The sequence below is a fragment of the Malania oleifera genome, chromosome 9 (genome assembly GCF_029873635.1).
Source record: "Malania oleifera isolate guangnan ecotype guangnan chromosome 9, ASM2987363v1, whole genome shotgun sequence".
In the NCBI taxonomy this organism is placed as follows: Eukaryota; Viridiplantae; Streptophyta; class Magnoliopsida; order Santalales; family Ximeniaceae; genus Malania; species Malania oleifera.
Genome location: NC_080425.1, coordinates 45,274,330 through 45,294,988, shown reverse-complemented (window position 1 = coordinate 45,294,988; position 20,659 = coordinate 45,274,330). Strand labels below are relative to the sequence as shown.

Genomic DNA, 20,659 nt, shown 5'->3' with positions numbered 1-20,659 from the left:
TTGAGTTTTTTTTTCAAATCCACACAAATCCAAATGCATGACTTAAAATTCATGTTTCCAAACACTACCCGAATACGATATTTTGTTTGTGAAATTTATGTATAATATTTATTTGCATCATTAGGTAAAATATCTTGGAGAGGATGGGGTTGATGTTCCACTTATTGGTGCTGCAGCCATCTGCTGTCCTTGGGACCTTTTGGTTGGTATTTTGATTCATATTATATGCCTTCCTTGTACTATTACTGTGTTAGACTGCCTCCAACTTTGGTTTTGATTGATAGTTTTCAATAAAGTGAAGGGAGAAGTTAAGCATCATTTTGTGCAGTGGTCTCTCCATTGCATGTTCTTTTTACTTAATCACAAAGACCTGAACTCTAACTGTAACCTGCTTTCTAATGGGAAAAGTAAAGAATGAGTTATGGAGAACACATTAGTACCAAACACAATTTGGGTAGGGGATAAAAATGGTTTCAAAATCTATCTCCTTCTCTCTATAGATATTTAAGGGAGAAGAATCACAAAATGGGTAAATTTCTTGACGCAGAGAATTCAATTGGTACAATCGATAATATATCTGTACTTTGTGAGTTCTCAACTAGTATTTTTTTTTGTTAGAATTGTAAATATTTTCGGAGAGAGAATTCAATTTCTTCCTAAATATATGTACTGTCGAGTGTGGCTATTTTCTCATGTCTAGCTTTTTTAACAAGAACCATGTTTAGAGTAAACTAATGTGAAAAAAGAAACTAGAATAACATTTTAGAGATGGTACCAATTAATTCACTTCCTTGGTTTCTTCATAGTTTTCTTTCGTAAATAAAATGGATCATTCAAACTTGATCAAGTCATTTTAACTTCAAGTCATTGCCTTTAATTTTTTTTTTGTTAATAAAAATTAATAAGGGTTTAAGGACTATACCATGTAAAAAAATAATAAAATGAAATATGAAGCCATAATTGTTAATTATCCTACTGTTTATAACCCTACCAAAAGTTTTATGATCTTTTGGTCAGCTCTAAGTTTTCTTTGTTGCTTTTGCAGGTAGGTAATAGGTTCTTACACCGTCGGTTTGTTCAGAAATTCTATGACATAGCCATAACATTTGCCCTCAAAAGTCATGCACAACAGTATGCTTTTATCACCTTCATGACATCAAACTTATAATGGTGTGATATATAAGAGGGTAATCTTGTGTGAAGTCATAGATTACTTCATTTCTTCTAATTTTTTTGCAGGTTCAAGTCAATCTATTCCCGTCTTGCAAATTGGGAAGGCATCATGAAGGTTATTCTCTTTCCTTTTTGGTCTCCATAATCTTGTCATCATTTAATGATTATAAGCAGCAATAGGAAGAACTATGATATAGAGGGTTTATTGGCGAAAATTTATTTGTCTTACTTTGGGTTTTAAAGCTTTTAGCCAATTTGTTTTTAGACATTTACTTTATTCAATCTTTATTCCCAAAAATCAAGCCTTATCTTCTTCATCTTCTTCTTCTTCTTCTTTAGTCACATGCAATTTTCTTGGCAGCATAGATATAGGCCTTGATTTCAGTCACTTCACTTCTCTTATGCCTAAAAATTTGAAAGGTTTCATTGTTTTGCATCGGGTACATTCAAACAACACACAGAATCTTATGCCAACAGGTGTTGCCTTTCTCAATATGCATCTATTTAGAAACCTTTTCAATATGCATCTATTTTGAATTGAATTTCATATAAATTCAAATTTTCAATTTATGCCAGAGAGATAGAGGGAATAGATGGGAGGAATAAGTGAAGAAAAGTCAAACTGTGTTTAGATAAGGGAAGATCATCCCATTGTCTGCATTGATTTTCCCCACTCAAATATCTAGCTGTACATTGATTTTTTATTTTTTTGTGTAAAGTGAAGTAGTTGAATAATCAAGGACTATTGTCCCATAGGTAAAAGGGTAGTTTCTTAGTAAATGGAAATAAGATGTTGCAATAAGGATGGATCTCCTCATACCACGTAAAACTTCCACAAGGCAACAAAAATATAAGCGTTTAGGGCACCAACATTGTTTATTAGGATCAAACTAACATAGTTGAAATGTCTTTGAAATTTTCAATTGATGGAAATTTAATATTATCATGTGCTAATTTGCATCATGTTTATAAAGATCAAGAGAATATTTCCTTCTTTGAACTTCAATATGTTTTAAAAGGTCCTTGTAGCCAATGAAGAATAGATTATGCATAATGATGATGCTAACCCTAGTATTTTCACTACCATGATTTGCTTTAATAGGCACACTCCTTGCGAGACTTTGACTACCATGCAACATGTCCTATTGGAAATATTAGGGTAATAAATTTTGACTTGTAATTAAGGTGATGAATTTTGGCTTATTGTCACATCTTACTTAGATTTACTAAAATTTTATTTCTTTATCTAGACTGTGGATACATATTATAGGCATTCCAGCAGTGTAAATTTTGTGGGAAATGTCGCTGTGCCGCTCCTCTGTCTCAACACATTGGATGATCCAGTTTGTACATCAGAAGCCATCCCATGGGATGAATGCAGGTATGAGATCTTCCTTTTGTCCATAGTTAAGGTTATTTTGGTAATTTACTAATATATACTTGTTTGCTAGTTGTTTTGTCAATTTTAATCTTATTTGGGTTTACTTGGTGTCTTATTTGGTTATTAGGTTTGAGTAGCGGGGGAATTTTTTCCTTTTCCTTACCATTATCAAAATGTTACTTTTTGCCTGCTTTTCACAGTTCGCAAGAGAACTTTTCTTTAGTAGTTTAGCTCAAAAATTAGATAAAACCACCATTCATCATATAGTTACCATTATCAATCATGCTTTGCACATACCGCAAGAGAACTTTCTTTAGTATTTTAACTCAAAAATTAGATAAAGCCATCATTTATCATATAGTTCATCCTAAAGCCTTCCAAACCCAAAAATCTGAAGTTGTAGCTATATGCAATCATAGTCAATTCTGTTTTCTACTTTCCTATGAGTTAGTGAGTGTGAGTGCAAGTGTGTTCCTATTAGATAATAATTTCTACTAAGTCATACATTGCATCACAATTCCTCTCATTATAGTGCAGTAGCTTTTGTCTTCAATATTTATGTCATTTTGATTTGCTTCACGATTTGTGTATAGGGAAAATAAAAACATTGTCCTAGTCACAACACAACATGGAGGACATGTAGCACATTATGAAGGACTAACAGCCAAAAGCATGTGGTAATTTTGCTCTCAATTTTTGATTATTTTGCTAGCATTGTTGTTGATCTTGGTATTTAAAGAATTTATGCATACCATATCATATGCTTAAAAATAGGAAACATATAGCAGTCATGGCATTTCCATGTTGGAAGGTGCATACATCTTGGTATAGAGGATTATTTTGTGAGATATTGGTTTGTTTCATTATTAGAAAAGCTTTATAGTAAAAGCTTGAAAAAATATAGGCATCTCAAAAGCACTAGAAGATTCACTACCATTACCCCCAATGATTATTTAAAAAATTTTCCATTTAGGAATATCTATTGCATGCTATATAACATCTAGGCATGGTTCATGTATATTCAACTTCCTTGTCCCAATAGTCATGAAACATTTTCCACTATGCATATCCACTAATGTTTTTTATTATGTTAGATGTTACCTTGGACATGTGTAAGGGTTGTAGTGCCAATAAAATATGATGCCTAGTTTTCCATATTAATAATCTTGGATTTTCCCCTTTTCATAGGTGGGTGAGGGCTACTGATGAATTCCTCCGTGTTATACACTCTAGCCAAATGAGTTGCAGAAAAAAGGAGGTGAAAATTTGTTTTTTTTTTTTTTCTTGTTTTTGTTTTCTTTGTAGGCTTTTGGCACAACTCTAATATTGTGTGCATGTGTGATAATAAATAGTGTTTTACATCTCTATCTTATATCAAATAATTAGCATCATGGATTCACTACCAACATTAAATTCATAATATATGAACCTATCAAGAAAACTTTCTTTTGGTCCTATAGTAGCACCTAAGAGAAGGTGTGAATTGGGTGCAAAAAAAAAATATTTTCTTTAAATACTTTTCAAGCCAAATTCGAATCTTAAAAATATTTAAACATTTAATCAACAAATGAATGCAATTATGCAAGCATTCAATTAAACTATAAGAAACAAGATTAATAAAATTACAAGCAAGAGAAGTACGCAAATTTATAGTGGTTTGCTCAAACGTGACCTACATTTGAACTAAAGCAACTTGTTTGCGATTTCACTAGTGCAAAAGAGTACTAGATTTGAGATATTAGAATTTAAACTCGATCATACACTCCAAAGGAAAAAATAACATGAAAACCATATAAAGTTTATAGAAAATGACTAAAAACATGACCTTTGAATAGACAGATTGTCTGCTTGTAAAGGCCGGTCAACTGCCCACTATAGCCCAACAACTATTTTTTTAAAGTCTCGAGGGGTAGACACCGTTAGCTGTCAACATGATCCTTTTTGAAAAAAATGCAATTTCAACGTAAACTTATACAATTTTTTCACAAATTAGGCTATAATTTCACTTTAAACCAGACCTAGATGACATTTTACATCACAAAATTGAAAATTTATCATGTAAAAACAATGACATACAACCTATTTTATAACATAGTTGTATTTATGCAAATACCAAAATATACCTTGGAAACACCAAAAAAGAAAAGGGCAATTGGACTAACCTTGATTTGTTGCAATAAGCAGGGTAGATCAAGTGGCGTCAAATCCAAAGAAGAGAATGGGCAAGTCAACCGCGAATAAATAGCCAATCAACCGCATTACGATGCAACTTTTCTCCTTGAATTTGGGCTTATTATTTATTTATTTATTTTGTTATAATCATCGAGACCTTACTAAATTGGGTTAAAAATGAATATCGACAATTGCCCCTATTTTACTAATATTTTAGAATAAAAATTTTAGAGAAAGACAAAGATGACATTTTTTGACCACTCTTTGAAGAAATATATGTATGCAGCTACCCTATTTTGTCCCACGCATTACCTGAGTTGGACCTCTATTATTGCTATCAAATCTTTCTATGAATTTCTTCACTTGCCCCATTGTTTCTTTATTCCGAAATTTGCATAATTTATAGCAATGTTCTGAACAAGTTATTTCTCTGATTTTGATTTGAAAATATATTGAAAGGCTATGGAAGATAAGTAAGATAAAAGTCATTGTTGATTATATTGAAAACATTTTTGCTTCCTTTTGTAATAGGAAATCAAGAACTTCAACTATTAAAGATACTTTCAGGATAAGCAAATATTAGAGCCTCTTCAAAAATTACCCTAGTATCAATACACCTAAAATATCATCAAAAAATTGCCCAAGTGTTAATTGTCTCAACCCATCCAAAGAAAGATATTACCTCTGACTTTGGTTGTCCAAAATTCATTTGTACTTTAAATCAAATAACAAGTCTATTTCTTTGAGAAACCTAGATTTGTGATTGTTTAGATTAAACCTATTGATAGTTATGATGTGATCCCAAGGGGGGGGGAGGAGTGAATTGGATTTTAAAACTTTTTGGTTAAATTAAATTTACGTTGTATCACCTTAAATCATATCGCATTCAAAATATAAGTGTGCATCTAAAATAATTAAACAATGAATATAAATATACACGTATAGAACATATCCCATTTAAATTAAAATGTGTGTATGTAAAATAATTATAATAATAAATAAATAAGCATACATGTGTGGAAATTAAAGTGCGAAAATTAAATGAGATAAAGAGAGAGAGAGAGAGAGAGAGAGAGAGAGAGAGAGAGAGAGAGAGAGAGAGAGAGAGAGAGAGAGAAAGAGAAGATTTTAATGAGGTTTTGCCAATCTTGTCTACGTCCTCGCCTTGGGCAAACCCCCCAAAGATTTCACTAACCCTGCTCACTTAACTAGGTGGAGAAGAAACTGTTTACAACTCCTTGCAAGGCGGAGTATCCCAAACTCAATTAATTGGGCAAAGCCAAACCGGTTCTCTTTACAAGGTGGAGTCTCCCTAACTCACTTACTGGGCTGAACCAAACTGGTTCTCCTTACAGGGCAGAATCTCCCTAACTCACTTATCGGGTTAAGCCAAACTGATTCTCCTTATAGGGCAGAGTCTCCCTAGCTCACTTACTGAGCTGAGCCAAAATAGTTCAAATATATAAGACTTTTCGCAATGAAATGCTTCTCAAATAAACAGAGATGTACAATAGAAAGCTCAATGTGCACTCTTAAAGGATTTATAAATGAAGCTCATTAAAGTATATAATTTCCTCTCAAAATATTGTGAATTTAGGTGTAATCCCAAGAGGGGGGTGAATTGTGTATTTTTAAAATTGTAGGCCTTTAAGTCCTAATTTTAAAATCACAACTACAAATGCTAGCCTCGAGAAATTTAAATTTTAGTATTGCTCAATTTACTAAATTCAAGTTAATATTATCTCAAATAATTCAGTATTACCCAATCAGTTTTTAGTGCAGCAATTATAAATAAAGTATACACAATAAACAATTAATTAAGTGCAAGTGGAAATAAAAAGATAAAGGAAGAGAGATCTAAACACAAGATTTTACAAGGTTTGGCCAAACTCGGCCTACGTCCTCGCCTTGGGCAAAAGACCCAAGGATTCCACTAATCTGCTCCTTAAACTCGGGCGGAGCTTCCCATTACAAACCCGCTACATACAAGAGACACAACTTCCTCCTACTCTGCTACTTACATGATGTGTGCTTCTCCTATTCTGTTGCTTATAAGATGCGTAGCTTCCTCCTTCCTGGTTGACAAGCCCAAACCATTAATACAATAGTTGAATGAAATTCCTGAACACTCGAATGCTTCTCAACAAGCTAATGAGTATAATAAAATCCTAAACATACTCATATGATATAATCTTGAAGCTCAATGAGTGTATGTGATGTTTTCAATAATATTTTTGCAATAATCAAATATATGATCTTTGTATATAAAAATATATATGATATGTTTGCTCCAAAGATCTAAACTTTATTTAAAAAATTTCTCCACAAAAGATTTTTCAAAAATATGTATTTTGAATATTTTACGATTTGCTCTCAAATAGTTTTTGCAATAATGGAATATGATGAAATCTTTGAATAAATTATAAACGTGAATGCTTTCAAAGATTTAAACTCTAACAAAACTTTTTCCTAAGGAGATATTTCAAATAATAAATCGATGAAGAACAAGGGCTCCTGCTCTCAATAAGATATTAAAAATAAAAGAAAATGAGAGAATAAATCATTTGAATATGATGATTGAATGCTTAAAAATTAAAGCTTGTTTTACCAAACCTCAATACTCAAGATGTTTGCAAAAGATATGAGTGAACGCCCTTTGATCTTGAAAATCAACATAAAGAATGCTCAAGAATGTTTTTATGTGAAGAGCATTGGTAAAAGAATGTAAAACTAGGTTTAGGGTTTGATATTTATAAGCATCTTCACATATGGGCATATCCTAACCATTGGATCATAAAAGAAATAATTTCATTAATAAAAAATCTGCCCGTTGAGTGTTGGAGCATCGTTCTGCCCGACGGACTCGTCGACGAGTGCACACGTTCGTTGATGAGTGTTCAACACTCATTCGGAGATGAAACCAGGGGATTCATCAACGGGGCACTAACTGAAATTATTGAGGCCTTGGTATTTTCTCATCGACAAGTGGCCTTCATGCATTCATCAATGAAACTAGGGGAATCATCAACGAGCTGCCTGTTATTTAGCCTGATCCAACCTAGGTCAATGCATATGAATATGTCATGAAAAATATGCATCCTAAGGTCAGTCTATATGTCATTTTTGAGCTTCCAACTATATCATGTAAGCATGCATATACAAATATAATCTAAAAAAATACAACTGAAATAAGACTATGTCTTCACTCATTTGCTCTTGAATTCTCTATGGAATGGGCCAAGATATGTGAGTTTTATATTCCTTACGGCTTCCATTTTCCTTTGCCATGTGTGCATGCTTGAAGTATAAACTTGTTCAAGTACTAGACGCATAGATGAGATATTTGTGTTTTGTCATTATCAAAACGGGATCGGTCTCAAAAATTCAACAATCTGCCACTTTTTGATGATGACAAACACAAAAGGAAAATGCATAAATTCAACATAGACATTGTAATTCAATCATATCCAAAGAGAAGACATTGAAATATTTCAAGTTGAAAATTTTAAATTCAGCTCAATATACATCTAGATTTAGCATATTGCATATCTTATGTAAACTTTAAAGCTCATTTAGAAAGTAAGGAGTACAATAAAATGTATCAATTTTCTTAACAGTCCCCTCCCCCTTTTGTCATCAGTAAAAGGGTTAAGCTGAGTGTAAAACAATTTAAGAAAAAAAATTCCTTAGCTTTAAAAGGATAACTCCCCCTTTTTGAAACAAATTTTATTTAAGCTCACAAAGACTCTCCCCCTTTTTGGCAATTAAGCTTATAAAGATAGTATAACTGATCATTAAGAGATTAAAATGACATGTTAAACATAGTTAGACTAGAAGTATCTATAATTATTTCAATTAAAAACATCTTATAAGACCCGTTAAAAATTTAGAATTTAAAACATACAACATATGTAACGACCTGAAAAATAATGGTATTTAAATAATAAGAGAGAGGAAAATGGAAACACAAACGGAAGGAAGTAGTAGGCTTCGTCGACGACATTGCACTTTGGAGATAATAATGTAGGGCCTCGTCGATGAACACAGGGAATTCATCGATGAGCGCACAAGGGGACCTTGTCGATGAAGCTACGACTCGTTGATGAGAAGATACTGAGAAGGGTTTTTGGGATAGACTGAAATTCGTCGACGAGGGAGGAAGTTCGTCGACGAAATTATTGAAGAGCTCGTCGATGAGGTGACATGTCTCGTCGACGAATCCGACTCTATATATAGTGAAAACCTGGAATTTTGATGAAAAATTAGCGCAGAACCCTTCTCTCTCTCTCTCTCTCTCTCTCTCTCTCTCTCTCTCTCTCTCTCTCTCTCTCTCTCTCCTACGACTCCCTCCCCTTCTCTCTTCGATTCTGGGCCCGTTTTATGCCGGATCGACGATTTGAAGCCACCACGATGTTCCTGGCGAAGTTCTCTGCAAGTCTGCTGGAGCTGGTCGTTGGTGGAATTGTTTGGATCTCGTCCCAATCTCAGGGTAAGACATTTTATTCAGTATTTGGTTTTCCCTCAATTATAAGAAATACAATACACGGAGAAATACAGATGTTTTGTTCTGGGGGATTTCATTTTCAGGGTGTTGAGTGGAGAACTCTGCGAGTATAGGGCTAGAATTTAGTAGGGGCTTTTTAGAGCTAAGGTAAGGGAAATATGCTATGCTGGGAATTTTTATAATGTTATCAAAGATTTTACACATAAGTGCATACTAGTTTGTTACCTAGTTTTACAGAATATGAGTTTTAAATATTTGTGTGGCCTGAGTAGATATTTATGTGATGAAAAACTTATATAGTTTTTACAGTATATCATACTATAACGATTACACAGATATAAACAGTATATTACAGATATTTATCCAAATTAGTATATTACAACTTTACTCAGATCAGTATATATTACAGCTTTATACAAAACAATATATACAGTGATTATAGTATGCCATGTTTCCTATTACCATGACATACAGAGTATACAGATGGAGTATATAGACAGAGTATACAGACAGATATACAGAGATAGCATCAAGATGCTACAGATACAGTATACAGAGATTACAGTATTTACAGTACAGAAAGATAGCGTTATGGTAATTTTGGAAACATGATGAAAACAGTAAAAGAGTATATATATGTATATATATATATATATATATATATATAGTATCAGATCCATGAGGAAAGAATATAGACAGATACAGATAAAGAATACAAAGCACGATACCGTTGCTATAAACATATAGAGTGCAACCACATATCTTAGATAGTATGTGGGTACCGTCGACCATGCTTGAAGAGTATGCAGCTCCCCAGTTCACTGGGTGGAGGGGACCGGTGTGACGAGGTAGCAACCAGTCCCAAGCCTAGGAGTGGATGCAGTTTGACCGGGCCGAGGTAGTGTAGAGTATATTGACTTATCTGGAGGGCCAACCAAATTAAGTCTCGCCTACGGGCCGCACAACCCTGTCATGAGGGGTCAAATCATGACATACAGAGTTTTAGGGATAAAACACAGTTATGTATATGTATATAGCCTTACAGTATATGATGAGTATAGTATGATATTAGCAGTATGAAAAGTAGAAAACACAGATGATACAGTTATATTTTAAATTGTCAAAAGAAAGATATGCTTTACAGATTTATTATTGTACTATAGTTTAGTTTTTATTTAAAAGGTATTCTTAACTTAGTTGCCACATACTAGTAATAGCATATTTCCACTTACTGAGCATCGACTCACCCTATGACTTTAACATTTTTCAGGTGAGCCAACTGGGCGAGCAGATCAGGCTCGCGGATAGAGAGTATATTGATTACCCTGGTTTAGAGGGTAAGTTTGTGTAGTGTTTTGTATTTTGGGACAAGTATTTTGGAGAGAGATGTATTATATAGTTATGGTATAGAAATATGGATTTCTGGTATTGTATGATGTGTATGGATCTATGGATTTCATTTTCCCCGCATAGGTATGATTTTATATTCAGATTCACCCCGGTGCCTTCCGAGGCTCGAGTTCCATAGCAAGGGGTATCAGAACAGTTAATATATATATAAAAAGTAGATAAATAAATAAATAAGGAGGTTGTTATAGTTTGGTATCGAAGCCTAGGTTGCTAGGTTCTATAGACTCTAGAGTGTAGCGAAAAATAATACCAGAATATAGAAAAAAAAAAAAAAGATTTGAGGTTTTATTCTGTGATCTGGATACAGGATTTCGTGGTAGTTTATGTATTTTTCCTCGGGTGACGATTTCAGGAAAACCAAAATAAACTGTCGACGAGTCAGGTGTTTGGGTTGCAGGAGTGGATTTTGGGATTAGGATTAGGAGGGATGGTTAGTAGAGAATTTGGAGTTTAGTTGAATAAGTTGGGTCTGTAGGGAAATAAAATTTTGAAACGGTGTTCTATGTGTTTGCAGGATGGACCCAAGAGGCAATAGCGCTCACGCTAGTGGGGATGATGGTGTTGGTCCTTCTGGCGCAGCAGGTGGAGATTCAGATGCTATGCTACGTAGTGTGGCTCAGCAAGTTATGGCTAAGATAGCGTGGAGTTCTAGAGAGCAGGGAGGCCTATCTCCCGTTCAGGGATGCACCATAGAGAAATTCATGAAGATGAATCCACTAGCTTTTTCTGGAGCGACTGATCCTGTAGTTGCTGAGAATTGGGTGCAGGAGGTAGAGAAGATCCTGACAGTACTTCACTGCACCAACGAGCAGAAAGTTATGTACATTACATATAGGCTGGCAAGGGAAGCCAAAAGATGATGGGCAGCCACCAGGTTATTGGAGGAGCAGAGGGCTATATCAGTGCTAATGACTTGGGCTCGTTTCAGGGACGTGTTCTTCAATAGATATTACCTTGCCTCAGTTAAAGAGGCTCGAGTACAGGAGTTTCTGAGCCTGTCCCAGGGATTATTGATTGTCCAGTAGTATGCGGCGAGATTTATCGAGCTTTTGTGTTTCTACCCATATATTATCCCCGATGAAGTGAAGAAAGCCAAAATGTTTGAGAGGAACTTGAGGCGAGACATTTACAGACAGATGGCGGTATTGAGGATCCAAGATTTTGCAGAATTGGTTGACAGGGCCACTATAGCGGAGGAGAGTCAATCTATAGAGACGAAGACACAGAGTTAGAGGAAGAGGACTACGCCCTTGAGTTTTCAGGAAGGTCACAGTCGAGGCCCTTAGAGAGGAGGTAGATCTGGCGGAGGCCAGAGGCAGATGGTAGAGCATAAGGGATTTCAGGGCGGACAACTTTTTGCCATTTGTCCTAGATGCGTACGGAGACATCCTGGTGAGTGCCAATTGGGGGAAAATGTTTGTTATCGATGCGGGAGACCTGGTCATATGGTTCGATCATGTCAGACGTAGTCGAATTATGCTCAGGCTCCTAGACCATTTCAAGGTGGATATCAGGCGCCTTGCGGTAGTCAATAGAGGAACACTGTGCCGGCGAGGGTCTATGCATTGACACCGAGAGACGCTGAGACGGCTGGAGACGTGGTCATAGGTGCTCTTACTGCTTTACCATATAAAATGATTGTTTTGTTTGATACAGGTGCCACCCACTCTTTTATATCGGCAGGATATATGAAGATAGTTGGAATAGAGACACAACCATTAGATATAGAATTGTCTGTGGGTATGCCGACGGGATCTGTGGTTAGATGCAAGAGGGTACTTCAAAATTTTTCAATAAGTATTCAAGAGAAAGAGCTTTTAGACGATCTTGTGATCCTAGATATGCAGGGATTTGATGTGATACTGGGTATGGATTGGTTAGCTATTTATCACGCTAGTATTGATTGCCATCAGAAAGAAGTAATTTTCAGAACCCCGGATGAGCTAGAATTTAGATTTACGGGTTCACGCGTGCGTGCCTCGCCATAGCTAGTGTCGGCTATTCATGTGAGGAGATTGTTACAAGGTGGTTGATAGGGGTATGTCACATACATAAAAGAATTTCCAAAAGAAGAATTGAGACAAGCTGACATACTAGTAGTGAGGGAATTCCCATATGTATTTCCAGAAGAATTGCCTGGTTTGCCACCAGATTATGAGATTGAGTTCACTATAGACTTGTTGTTGGGATCTGCACCAATATCGAAAGCACCATACCGTATGGCCCCGGTAGAGTTAAAAGAATTGAGAGAACAGTTACAAGAATTGCTGGATAAAGGTTTCATCAGGCCCAGTGTGTCGCCTTGGGGTGCACTAGTTCTGTTCATGAGAAAGAAAGATGGAACCATGAGATTATGCATCGATTATAGGGAGATAAACAAACTGACAGTCAAGAATAAATATCCTCTCCCTAGGATCGATGATTTATTTGATCAGCTCCAGGAGACCCAGGTTTACTCTAAAATTGATCTGCGGTCAGGCTACCATCAGGTGAAAGTTAAAGCAGAAGATATTTCGAAGACCGCATTTCGTACCAGGCATGGGCATTACGAGTTCTTAGTGATGCCATTTGGGTTAACTAATGCTCCAACAGTATTCATGGATTTGATGAATTGGATGTTCCACCAGTATTTGGACCAGTTTGTGGTTGTGTTTATTGATGATATACTAGTCTATTCGAGGAGTTTTGAGGCGCATGAGCATCATTTGAGGCTGGTGTTGCAGGTATTAAGGGAAAGAGAATTATATGCAAAATTCAAGAAATATAAGTTCTGGTTAAGGCAAGTTACTTTTCTCGGCCATGTGATCTCAAAAGCAGGAGTATTAGTTGATCCGAGTAAAATAGAGGCAGTGGTGAGTTGGGAAAGGCCGGGAAATGTTCAGGAAGTTAGGAGTTTTCTGGGATTAGCAGGTTATTACCGGCGTTTTGTGGATGGTTTCTCCAGGCTATTAGGTCCATTAACATGAATAATGAGGAAAAATGTAAAATTTGAATGGAATGATGACTGTGAGCAGAGTTTTCAAGAGTTAAAATAGTGGTTAGTTTCAGCTCTAGTACTGGCTATTCCTTCAGGGGAGGATGGGTTCGTAATTTATAGTGATGCCTCTTTGAAGGGTCTTGGATGCGTGTTGATGTAGTACGACAGGTTCATTGCATATGCGTCTAGATAACTTAAAGAATATGAGAAGAATTATCCTGTCTATGATTTAGAGCTTGTTGCAGTGGTGTATGCTCTCAAGATCTGGAGGCATTATTTATGTGGTGAAAAGTGCGAGATTTTCATGGATCATAAGAGTTTGAAATATTTCTTTACCCAGAAAGAGTTGAATATGAGGCAAAGAAGGTGGCTAGAACTTATTAAAGACTATGATTGCACGATTAGTTACCACCTAGGAAAAGCAACTGTAGTGGCAGATGCTCTGAGCAAAAAATTAGGGGGACCAGTACTAGCACCTATGGAGATTCAGCACTCAATTCTAATGGATTTGGAGAGGCGCAGTATAGAATTGGTAGAGAAGAGTCCTCAGGCAGTTATTGCTAGCCTAGTGGTTTAGCCTACACTATACGAGAGGATTAAAGCAGCTCAGGGCGATGATGCAGAGTTGTCAGAGGTGATGGCTAGAGTACGGGATGGTCGGGGAGAGGAGTTTAGCATATTAGATGACGGAGCTCTACGATTCCATACTAGGCTATGTGTTCCTGCAGATACTGAGATTAGGAGAACTATACTGGAGGAGGCTCACAAATCCCTATACATGGTCCATCCCAACAGTACTAAAATGTATAGGGACCTGCGAGAGTATTTCTAGTGGAGTGGAATGAAGAGGGAGATAGCCGAATTTGTTCAGCAATGCTTAACGTGTCAGCAGGTTAAAGCTGAGCACCAGAGACTGACAGGACAGCTGGTGCCACTATTGATTCCAGAATGGAAATGGGACCACGTTACGATGGACTTTGTTACGGGGTTACCACTAGTACGACAGGGATTGAATGTGATTTGGGTGGTTGTAGATCTTCTGACAAAAATCGCTCATTTCATCCCTATTAAAATCGGTTATTCCATGGATAAACTGGAAGAGATATATGTTCAGGAGATAGTTTGTGTTCATGGAGTACCAGTATCCATAGTCTCGGACTGAGATCCTCGGTTTACTTCACGATTCTGGTAAAGTTTTCAGGAGGCTATGGGTATGCAGTTAGATTTTAGCATTGCTTTTCATCCTTAGACAGATGGTCAGACTGAGAGGACGATTCAGACACTAGAGGATATGCTTCGTGCTTGTGTGCTTGATTTTGGAGGCAGTTGGATTCAGTTTATGCCGTTAGTTGAGTTTGTTTACAATAATAGCTATTAGGCTAGTATTGACATGGCTTAATACGAGGCATTGTATGGTAGGATATGTCATTCTCCTCTTTTCTGGAATGAAGTAGGTGAAAGGTGAATTTTGGGTCCAGAGATAGTATAACAGTCTTGTGACAAGATCTGACTAATTAAAGAAAGAATTAGTGTAGCACAGAGTCGGCAGAAAAGCTACGCACACACTCGTCGCCGGAAGTTAGAATTTGATGTGGGAGATCGAGTATTTTTTAAGATAGCTCCTCTGAAAGGAGTTACGAGGTTTACAAAGAAGGGCAAGTTGAGCCCTAGGTATATTGGCCCTTTTGAGATACTTGAGAGAATAGGGTCAGTTGCCTATAGGCTAGCTTTGCCGCCATCTTTGGCTCGAATTCATGGCGTGTTTCATGTTGCCATGTTAAGGAAATACGTCCCAGATCCATCCCACATCATTAGCTATACAGAGATAGAGCTTAAGGATTCATTGGCATATGAAGAAGTACTAGTATAGATTTTGGACAAGAAGGTTCAGACTTTACGCACTAAAGAAATATAGTTAGTTAAAGTTTTATGAAGGAACATGCCATAGAGGAAGCTTCTTGAGAACTTGAGGAGCAGATCAGACAGAGATATCCGCAGTTGTTCCAAGAGGTATAAAAGTACTCAGGTAAAGTATAATAGTTAGATAAGTTTCTTTTGTAGGTACACGTATTGATTTTAGCTAGTAGATAGTTTTTAGTTTTATATGTGTAATTTCCCAGAACATAAATGTAACCACGGTATTCCTCTACCACAAGTGAGGGCAGGTAATAAAATAAGTAGATCATTTGCCTTTATGGGATGATAGATGGAGATACAGATAGTAAATTTTGAGGACCAAATTTTATAAGGAGAGGAGAATCTAACTACCTGAAAATTAATGGTATTTAAATAATAAGAGAGAGGGAAATGGAAACACAAATGGAAGGAGGCAGTAGGCTTCATCAACGACATTGCACTTTGGAGATAATAACCCGGAATTCTTACATAGGGTCTCGTCGACGAACACAAGGAATTCGTCTATGAGTGCACAAGGGGACCTCATCGACGAAGCTACGACTCATCGATGAGAAGATACCGATAAGGGTTTTTGGGACAAATTGAAATTTGTCGACGAGGGGGGAAGTTCGTCGATGAAATTATTGAAGAGCTCGTTGATGAGGTGACGTGTCTCATCGACGAATCTGGCTCTATAAATAGTGAAAACCCAGATTTTTGATGAAAAATCAGTGCAGAATCCCTCTCTCTCTCTCTCTCTCTCTCTCTCTCTCTTTCTCTCTCTCTCTCTCTCCCTCCTACGACTCCCTCCCCCTCTCTCTTCGATTCTGGGCCCGTTTTACCTTGGATCGACGATCTGAAGCCACCACGATGCTTCTGGTGAAGTTCTCTGCATGTTTGCTGGAGCTGATCGTTGGTGGAATTGGTTTGGCTCTCGTCCCAATCTCAGGGTAAGGCATTTTATTTAGTATTTGTCTTTCCCTCAATTATAAGAAATACAATACACGAAGAAATACAGATGTTTTGTTCTGGGGGATTTGATTTTCAGGGTGTTGAGTGGAGAACTCTGCGGGTATAGGGTTAGAATTTAGTAGGGGCTTTTCAGAGCTAAGGTAAGGGAAATATGCTATGCTAGGAATTTTTATAATGTTATCAAAGATTTTGCATATATGTGCATACTAGCTTGTTACCCAGTTTTACAGAATATGAGTTTTAAATACTTGTGTGGCCTAAGTAGATATTTATGTGATGAAGAACTTATATAGTTTTTACAGTATATCATACTATACCGATTACACAGATATAGACAGTATATTACAGATATTTATCCAAATTAGTATATTACAGTTTTACTCAGATCAGTATATATTACAGCTTTATACAGAACAGTATATACATTGATTATAGTATGCCATGTTTCCTATTACCATAACATACATAGTATACAGACGGAGTATATAGACAGAGTATACAAACAGATATACAGAGATAGCATCAAGATGCTACAGATACAGTATATAGATATTATAGTATTTACAGTACAGAAAGATAACGTTATGGTAATTTTGGAAACATGATGAAAATAGTAAAAGAGTATATATATATATATATATATATATAGTTTCAGATCCTTGAGGAAAGAATACAGAAAGATACAAATAAAGAATACAGAGCACGGTACCGTTGCTATATACAGATAGAGTGCAACCACATATTTCAGATAGTATGTGGGTACCGTTGACCGTGCTCGGAGAGTATGCAGCTCCCCAGTTCACTAGGTGGAGGGGGCCGATTTGACGAGGTAGCAGCCAATCCCGAGCCTAGGAGTGGATGCAGTTCGGCCGGACTGAGGTAGTGTAGAGTATATTGACTAATCTAGAGGGCCGACCAGATTAAGTCCTGCCTATGGGCTGCATAACCCTATCATGAGGGGTCAAATCATGACATACATAGTTCCATGGATAAAACACAGTTATGTATATGTATATAGCCTTACAGTATATGATGAGTATAGTATGATATTAGCAGTATGAAAAGTAGAAAACACAGATGATACAGTTATATTTTAAATTGTGAAAAAAAAAAATGCTTTAGAGATTTATTATTGTACTACAGTTCAGTTGTTATTTAAACAGTATTCTTAACTTAGTTGACACACACTAGTAATAACATATTTCCACTTACTGAGCGTCGACTCACCCTATGACTTTAACATTTTTCAGGTGAACCAACTGGGTGAGCAGATCAGGCTCGCGGATAGAGAGTATATTGATTACCCTGGTTTAGAGGGTAAGTTTGTGTAGGGTTTTGTACTTTGGGACAAGTATTTTGGAGAGAGATGTATTATATAGTTATGGTATATAAATACGGATTTCTGGTATTTTATGATGTGTATGGATGTATAGATTACGTTTTCGCTACATAGGTATGATTTTATATTTAGATTCACCCCGGTGTCTTGTGAGGCTCGAGTTCCATAGCAGGGGGTATTAGAACAATTAATATATATATATATATAAATAGATAAATAAATAAATAAATAAGGAGGTCGTTACCTTTTATGATAGCAAATAGTATGTTTGAGCACGATTTCCATCTAACTAGTTTGCATGTAATCTTATGTGCAATTACTGAAATTTTAGTAAAGAATAAGTCAAGAGAAAACAAATTTTAGTGCAAAAAAATTTCCTTGCCTTAAAAATATGATATGAAAAGATTTCCCTTAGATATTTATCAATTAGCACTGGGGATGATGCTTGCTGAAAAAGAAACTATAATTCAAAGTTTAAACAAACACACATCTTTCTAGTTAAGCATTTAAGTACATTCTGAAAAGAAATATAACCAAAAATACTAACCAAACAGATCCTAATAATATCAACGCATTTTAAAATACGATCATATGTTTAACTCAAGGAACTTGTGGCGAAGCAATATATTGTTCATCTAGAGTATTCAATAAAATCATCATAATTAAGTACATGCCACAAAAAGTTCAATGCACGTCTAAGCATAAAAATATTTGGTGAGCATACGAAGATAGGAAATAATTTTTAAATGCTCCATCTTTGAGTTTGAAAACTTGCTTAGAAGAAATGAAATGCTTATACTTGTCAAAGATTAATTTCACTAATATTTCCAAGCCGTATAAATAATCATTTTAGAATAACTTAGACCAACTATAGAGATACCATGACGCACATGAGTTCTTTATGCTCTTTTTCTAGGGATAGAGCTTAGCTCCCCTAAATATTTATAAGCATGCAACAAGTTTAACTCAATATAGTTTAAAAAAATTCATGTGGTTAACAAGTTGCAGCAAATATGCATAAAACAATTTACACATACCATTCATTATTTGATACCAAATGTAAATACAAAATATGACACCAAATGTGATTATGCTTATTTTTCAGAGCCATAGTATTTTCAAGTTAATTTGCTCCCCCTCAGTTATGCACTTATCATCGTCTTATGTATTTTTCTTTTAATCATTCTTCACCAGTTTAGCTGAGTGTTCTAAGATTTTCAATGATTTATACTTGAATTTACCTGCTTTGGCTTAGAGGACCAAAAGTCATAAATAAATCTTTTTTAGGGTCATAAGCTTATATTGCTTCTTTTCTTATGGATCTCAACGCATAGGTTTTCTAGTCATTTACATTTTCATATATATCGAAACCTATTGCAAATAACTTAGCCATTTGACATATTCAAAAGCTTCTAATAGATTTGATTTAAGGTTTGAGAGCTTGTGACGTGACATTGGACAAATACTCTTAGCAATTAAATTATCATTAAGTTCAGAAGAATATTCATTATGAGTGGACAGTATTCAAAATATTTCGTGGAAGTGAATATATCCAACTACTTAGGCAAAGAGCAATTTGGGAGAATATTCATTTTTTAATACTGCTCTTTGGGTATTTCTGATTATCCCACCATTGGACGGTATCCCACAAGTATGATCTCAATTTTAGGTAAGGGAATGAGCCAAGGATAGATGAATCTTTACCGGATATGATCGTGGTATGGTAAATATTTCTTGTGGAGGAAATGACTTAATCACAAATCAAAATTAGGAAATTATACATTTTAAGCACGAAGGGAATATTTATTAAAAATGCTTTGATAAACAATTTGATTCCCTTAGAAAATACCCCTAATTTGATTATAATAGGATGTCTTTTAATAAGCACTTGATAGATATGAAATTTATGATTATTAGTGTTTGTGGCTAGAGTGATGGCTGATTTAAGCATTTAAGGCTCCAATGATGAGTTTAGGATTAAATGATGCTTAGAATATGATTTATTTCCTAAGGGCCAGTCTTATTTAATGGAGATGATTTGCTTTACTTAAGATTTTAATATTGAAGCATGGATTAAACAATAAGAATTATTCGCTAAACAAAGATGCTTTGGTCCATTTGGAAGTGGATTTATTCTTCAATATTATGATTTATGTTACTCATTGAAAAGTTATAAGGTTCTTGATATTTTAGCTAGTTAAGCCTTCAACCTTATACTTTGAATAAATCAAAGTTAGCATACTTAAACCAATATTTTTATATCTTACCCGATTAGTATGATATATATATATATATATATATATATATTCATTCTTTAAGTTTAGATTGGATAAATTACTTATATTTCCATATTGGTTAGCATTTCTATGGTTCTTAGTAGAACAATAGTGTGCATATACTTTGTCATTATAATCACACACCACTTCCTATGCCTTTAGTCATCATAATCCTTTTTCATTTCTGTGGTTGGCTCCATTAAATTCCCAATCCTAAGGTCAAAGGAGGAGTTTTTGGGGTTTGTTTTTAGTACCCATTTTTCTTTCACTCTCCAGACCTGTTTAGGTATCAAACATTTCCTTTTAAATGGACAATCATGTTTAATGTGCCCTGTCGTGACGTACCAGGAGCGCGGCTGCCCCGAGCGGCGAAATAAAAATCAATTTTAATGTTCAAGGAAAAATAGGGAATGTCGGAGTCGCCACTAACCTTTTAGTGTGGTTAGAACACATGATTACTACCCCGTTAGGGGTAGAATGAGTCTACGTTACCAGAACTGGGGTCGAGAGTTCAGTTACGCGAGGGGAAGGTACGAGCACCTCCTACGCGCCCGTTCTT

At 35.7% G+C, this 20,659-nt stretch overlaps 1 protein-coding gene across 5 annotated transcripts in view; it reads left to right on the top strand.

The window, feature by feature from the left end:
* LOC131164089 (embryogenesis-associated protein EMB8-like) overlaps window positions 1-17,929 on the top strand; it is a 34,010-nt gene extending 16,081 nt beyond the window's left edge. For 2 of the 5 annotated variants that reach the window (XM_058121055.1, XM_058121054.1), the window contains exons 7-14: window positions 125-206; window positions 1,050-1,131; window positions 1,240-1,288; window positions 2,276-2,332; window positions 2,424-2,554; window positions 3,148-3,231; window positions 3,743-3,812; window positions 4,739-5,096. In XM_058121055.1, the coding sequence (XP_057977038.1) occupies window positions 125-206; window positions 1,050-1,131; window positions 1,240-1,288; window positions 2,276-2,332; window positions 2,424-2,554; window positions 3,148-3,231; window positions 3,743-3,812; window positions 4,739-4,795 (612 nt within the window). In that variant the 3' untranslated portion in view covers window positions 4,796-5,096. Of the gene's footprint in view, window positions 1-124; window positions 207-1,045; window positions 1,132-1,239; window positions 1,289-2,275; window positions 2,333-2,423; window positions 2,555-3,147; window positions 3,232-3,742; window positions 3,813-4,738; window positions 5,097-10,500; window positions 10,568-11,154; window positions 11,385-17,735 lie in introns of those variants that run through there. The other 3 variants (XM_058121052.1, XM_058121053.1, XM_058121051.1) reach the window with 3 other exon arrangements.
* Window positions 17,930-20,659: the final 2,730 nt, after the last annotated feature.